The sequence below is a fragment of the Carcharodon carcharias genome, chromosome 31, assembly GCF_017639515.1.
Source record: "Carcharodon carcharias isolate sCarCar2 chromosome 31, sCarCar2.pri, whole genome shotgun sequence".
Taxonomy (NCBI): Eukaryota; Metazoa; Chordata; class Chondrichthyes; order Lamniformes; family Lamnidae; genus Carcharodon; species Carcharodon carcharias.
The window spans coordinates 15240922-15246921 of NC_054497.1; the positions used below are offsets into that span (position 1 = coordinate 15240922).

The 6000-nt window shown below is 46.5% G+C and overlaps 1 protein-coding gene across 1 annotated transcript in view; it reads left to right on the forward strand.

The window, feature by feature from the left end:
* The window catches only part of LOC121271747 (endoplasmic reticulum resident protein 27), a 52524-nt gene extending 47294 nt beyond the window's left edge, over positions 1-5230 (forward strand). Inside the window, exon 7 of the mRNA XM_041177971.1 lies at positions 5075-5230. Within this exon, the coding sequence (XP_041033905.1) occupies positions 5075-5116 (42 nt within the window). The 3' untranslated portion in view covers positions 5117-5230. The remainder of the gene's footprint in view (positions 1-5074) is intronic.
* The last annotated feature ends 770 nt before the right edge of the window (positions 5231-6000 follow it).

Consider the following 6000-nt stretch of genomic DNA (forward strand, 5'->3'; position numbering starts at 1 on the left):
TCGCAGGACAGGTAGAGCACGGGGTTAGATACAGAGTAAAGCTCCCTCTACACTGTCCCCATCTAACACTCCCAGGACAGGTACAGCACAGCGTTAGATACTGAGTAAAGTTTCCTCTACACTGTCCCCATCAAACACTCCCAGGACAGGTACAGCACGGGGTTAGATACAGAGTTAAGCTCCCTGTGAACTTTCCCTATCAAACAATCCTGGTTCAAGTACAGCACGGGCTTAGATATAGAGTAAATCTCCCTCTACACTCTCTCCATCACACACTCCCAGGACAGGTACAGCACAGGGTTATATACTGAGTAAAGCTCCCTCTACACTGTCCCCATCAAACACACCCAGGAGAAGTACAGCATGGGGTTAGATACAGAGTAAAGCTCTCTCTACACTGTCCCCATCAAATACTCCCAGGACATGTACAGCAGAGGGTTAGATACAGAGTAAAGCTCCTGCTGCACTGTCCTTATCAAACACTCTCAGGACATGTACAGCACAGGGTTAGATACAGACTAAAACTCCCCCTACACTGTCCCCATTAAAGACTCCCAAGGCAGGTGCAGCATGGTGTTAGTTACAGAGTGAATCTCCACCTACACTGTCCCCATCAAACACTCCCAGGACAGGTACAACACCGGGTTAGATACAGAATAAAGCTCCCTCTACACTGTCCCCATCAAACACTCCCAGGACAGGTACAGCATGGGGCTGGATACAGAAAACTGCTCCCTCTATACTGTCCCCATTAAACACTCCAAGGACAGGTACAGCACGGGGTTAGATACACTGTAAAGCTTCCTCCATACTGTCCCCATCAAACACTCCCAGGACAGGTACAGCATGGGGCTGGATACAGAAAATTGCTCCCTCTATACTGTCCCCATTAAACACTCCCAGGACAGGTACAGCACGGGGTTAGATACACAGTAAAGCTTCCTCCATACTGTCCCCATTAAACACTCCCAGGACAGGTACAGCACGGGGTTAGATACACAGTAAAGCTTCCTCCATACTGTCCCCATTAAACACTCCCAGGACAGGTACAGCACGGGGTTAGATACAGAGTAAAGCTCCCTCTATACTGTCCCCATCAAACACTCCCAGGACAGGTACAGCACGGGGTTAGATACAGAGTAAAGCTCCCTCTACACTGTCCCCATGAAACACTCCCAGGACAGGTACAGCACGAGGTTAGATACAGAGTAAAGCTCCCTCTACACTGTCCCCATCAAACACTCGCAGGACAGGTAGAGCACGGGGTTAGATACAGAGTAAAGCTCCCTCTACACTGTCCCCATCAGACACTCCCAGGACAGGTACAGCATGGGGCTGGATACAGAAAACTGCTCCCTCTATACTGTCCCCATCAAACACTCCCAGGACAGGTACAGCACGGGGTTAGATACAGAGCAAAGCCCCCTCTACACTGTCCCCATCAAACATTCCCAGGACAGGTACGGCACGGTGTTAGATACAGAGTAAAGCCCCCTCTACACTGTCCCCATCAAACACTCCCAGGACAGGTACAGCACAGGTTTAGATACAGAGTAAAGCCCCCTCTACACTGTCCCCATCAAACACTCACAGGGCAAGTACAGCATGGGGTTAGATACAGAGTAAAGCCCCCTCTACACTGTCCCCATCAAACACTCCCAGGACAGGTACAGCACGGGGTTAGATACAGAGTAAAGCCCCCTCTACACTGTCCCCATCAAACACTCACAGGGCAAGTACAGCATGGGGTTAGATACAGAGTAAAGCTCCCTCTACACCGTCCCCATCAAACACTCCCAGGACAGGTACAGCACGGGGTTAGATACAGAGTAAAGCTCCCTCTACACTGTCCCCATCAAACACTCCCAGGACAGGTACAGCACGGGGTTAGATACAGAGTAAAGCTCCCTCTACACTGTCCCCATCAAACACTCACAGGGCAAGTACAGCATGGGGTTAGATACAGAGTAAAGCTCCCTCTACACTGTCCCCATCAAACACTCCCAGGACAGGTACAGCACGGGGTTAGATACCTATTTCAATTCCAGCACTAGCCAGCTCAAATTCTGATCAAGATGGTGAGTTGTGCCCAATTCAGCTCAGTTTAGTGCTGTTTAGGTTGCGAGTTGCCCAGCCCAATGCACTCAGCCACACAGCCACAGATGCGCGGCCCAGTGAGAAAAGTCCATTTTACAAAGCTCACTCTCACAGAGGTTCCTCAAGCTGAGGGCTGGCCTGACCTGAAATCCACAAGTCTCTATGACACTCCGACAGAACGTATGGATGTGCCGGGATTGTTGACATGGATATGGATAATGCTATCAATTCAATGTAAAATCTCTTTGCATAGAATTTAGGACATTTAAGTGCTAGTTCACTAAAGCACTAAGTTTTAAATTAGTTTGGAAGTGCATCATTTTGAGAACTAATTCACTGACCCTGTGAGGATTGTGGTTCCCAGCTGAAAGGATTCCCTGTCCTGCTGGGCAGAGGGGTCCCTGCGATGAGCTGCGACTAGAAAATAGAGGGTTAAAAGTATTCCCAGTCGTTCTCTCCAATGACCTGATGATAAATAGACCCACACACCCTGGGTCCTGAGTACTAGTTTGACACAGTCCTGTCATGGGCGCAGCAGCATCGCCCCAGTCTTTCTATCTGGTGGGAAGCCAGGTACCAAAATCCGGTCAAGCCGGGTGGAGGGTCAGTCATAATGTGGATTAGTTTCACAGATGAAGAATGGATTCTGGAGTGAATGGGGCGGGACCCCTGACTGGTGAATGTTAAACCAGGGGACACACAACCTCAGGATAAGGGGCAGGCCATTTAAGACAGAGGGGAAGCTGGATTTCTTCACTCACAGAATGGTGAATCTTTGGAACTCTCTACCCCAGAGGGCTGTGGAAGCTCAATCATTGAGTATATTCAAGACAGAACTCGATAGATTTCTGGATACTAATGACATCAAGGTATCTGGGGATAGTGGGGAAAATGGAGCAGAGGCAGATAATCAAGCATGATCTGTTTGAATGGCGGAGCAGGCTCGATGGGCTGAATGGCCTACTCCTGTTCCTTTGTTCCTAAGATGCTGTAGCCCAGAGGGAGTCAGCACTTTCAGGACGGGAGTAAATTTGAGGATTTAAAACAGAAAATTGTGCTTGAAGCATCAGTAACATGTTATATTTACACTCGCACATCCTGTCCAACTTTCACTTGTAATATTTGCCTTTAAACCAACATTGAAACTGCTTTTGTGAGCATTTTAAATGGAAATCTGGTATGTAAACACTTGCCTGTAACGATGTAGTAACAGAATTTAGCCAACAGGCAGCGCTATGAGAGTTCCTGAAGTATCTCTTTTAATCCATAGTTAAGCTGTGTGTAAAAATAACTTATATGCATTAACTTTCTGTGGGTAATTCACTGGTGTGTTAAATGACAATCCTTCAGGGAAAGGAGGGTGAAAGAGTTAATCTCACCTGGATAAACCCGTTGAGCTGCCTGTGTTTCCTTGTGGCTCCCTGGCATCAGCTGCTGCCATTCTCAGTCCCTCCATTACAGAACAGTCTATGAAGATTAAAAAAATCAGACTTTCCACAAAATTGTGGAAAACAATTTCCCTTCGCCTTCCAATCTAAGCTGGTGCAGTGATTCACATTGTTTTCCAATTCTAATTTTATTGAATCAGATCACAGAACATTGTGTTTAATAAAGAACAGAGTCCACGATCCTAACCACATCCACACAGACTGGCCATCCAGCACAGGATGGGAGGAACCCAGAACACCAGCACACGCTCCAGAATCTCATTCCCATTCCCATGTGTTCAATTCATCAGTGATAATAACATTTCCATTAGTCGGTACAGGGGAAGCAGCTTTCCTAAGCTCCTAAGAATGCAAACTTTCACTCAGTCGTTTGTTAAAGCTCTCTCCTCAACCCGCCATCTAATCTGGGAATTTCTAATAATAGAGGAGTTCAACAGGTTGGAGAGAGAGAAAACATTTCCTTTGCTGGGGGGAGCCCAGAACATGGGGGCATAACCTGAGGATGAGAGCTCCAGGCCATTCAGGGATGTCAGGAAGCATTTCTTCAGGCAAAGGGGTAATGGAAATCTGGAACTCTCTCCCCAGAAAGCTGGGGTACTGGGGGTTAGTTAAAGCTTTGAAAACTGAGATTGCCAGGTTTTTAAGGGTATCAAGGGATTTGACGCAAAACTGAGTAATGGTTGTTTGGTAGTAAAGAATTTGAGTTTTGCTGAAAAAGGACATTTTGTTGAAGCTTTTTGTCTTGCACTCATCAGGACAATTGCAAGAATACCAATGTCAGGGGAAGCAACAGCTTTATACTGTACGAGAAGGGGGTGCTGATTGGTTGGCAAGTGGAGATTGGTTGGTAGAGTTGTTGCCATGGAGAATGCACCAGTTACTGGTGACTGACATTTAACTGCCAAGCATTATTTGAAATTTTAAACCAGGCAGCTTGACTCTGGTCAAGGCATTGCCCTGAGGAATGAACCAGTGAATGGCTGTCACTTATTTTGTTGAACTGAAACAGTTGCAATATGTGTACATATTCTTTCTGTCTGCAAAGAACAGGGCCATGTGTGTTCATATATGAGTAAATAGAGTTGAGGTTCAGGTCAGCCATGATCAAAAAGGTAAAGAGAGGGAGGGAGAGAGAGAGATGGAGAGTGAGAGAGAAAGAGAGACAGACAGAGATAGAAAAGAGTCTGAGAGAGAAGAGGAAACAGCAAGGATTGAGACACAGAAAGAAAGAGAATGCGAGAGAGAGGAGACTGTGACTAAGACAGAGACAGAGAGAGAGAAAAGAGAGAAAATAGAGAGAGAGAGAGATGAGAACGGAAGAGAGAGTGGAGAGAGAAAGCCAGAGAGGAGATTGAGAGGGAAAGGCGAATGAGATAGAAGAGGAGAGAGAAGGAGAGAAAGATAAAGAGAGAGGAGACTGAGGGAGGGAGGAGGGAGAGATGGAGAAAGCCGGAGAGGAGACCGAGAGGGAGAAAGGTGACAGGATTTAAACATTGGAAGCAGCTGAAACTTCTCTTTCTCTTTTTCAGAGCACTGTGAAACCTCCAAGACCTCCGTCTGAAGAATTGTAAATCATCAGGAATGGATATTTTCTTTACTTGTTTGCATTTTCTTACATTACACTCACAGCAATCGTCACAAATAAAGCTACAAGATTCACTGTGAAAGGATTGGTTAATGATTCCACACAGACAGCAGGCTCAAAACCCAAATATTAACCCAGTCAATGCAATTACAGGTACTCACTGCCCTGTGTAATTCAAACAATCTCAATCTTTATTCTGCATTGTACCTGTCCTGGGAGTGTTTGATGGAGACAGTATAGAGGGAGCTTGACTCTGTATCTAACCCCGTGCTGTATCTGTCCTGGGAGTGTTTGATGGGGACAATGTAGAGGGAACTTTACTCTGTATCTAACCCTGTGCTGTACCTGTCCTGGGAGTGTTTGATGGGGACAGTGTAGAGGGAACTTTACTCTGTATCTAACCCTGTGCCGTATCTGTCCTGGGAGTGTTTGAAGAGGATGGTGTAGAGGGAGCTTTACTCTGTATCTAACCCCTGCTGTACCTGTCCTGGGAGTGTTTGATGGGGACAGTGTAGAACGGGCTTTACTCTGTATCTAACCCCGTGCTGTACCTGTCCTGGGACTGTTTGATGAGGACATTGTAGATGCATAGAGTCATAGAGTTTTACAGCATGGAATGAGGCCCTTCGGCCCATCGTGTTCACACCGGTAACCAAGCCCCTATCTATTCTAATCCCATTTTCCAGCACTTGGCCCGTAGCCCTGTATGCTATGGTGTTTCAAGTGCTCATCTAAATAATTCTTAAATGTTGTGAGGCTTCCGGCCTCTACCACCCCCTCAGGCAGTGTGTTCCAGATCCCAAACACCCTTTGGGTGTAAAAGTGTTTCCTCAAATCCCCTCTAAACCTTCTGACCCTTACCTTAAATCT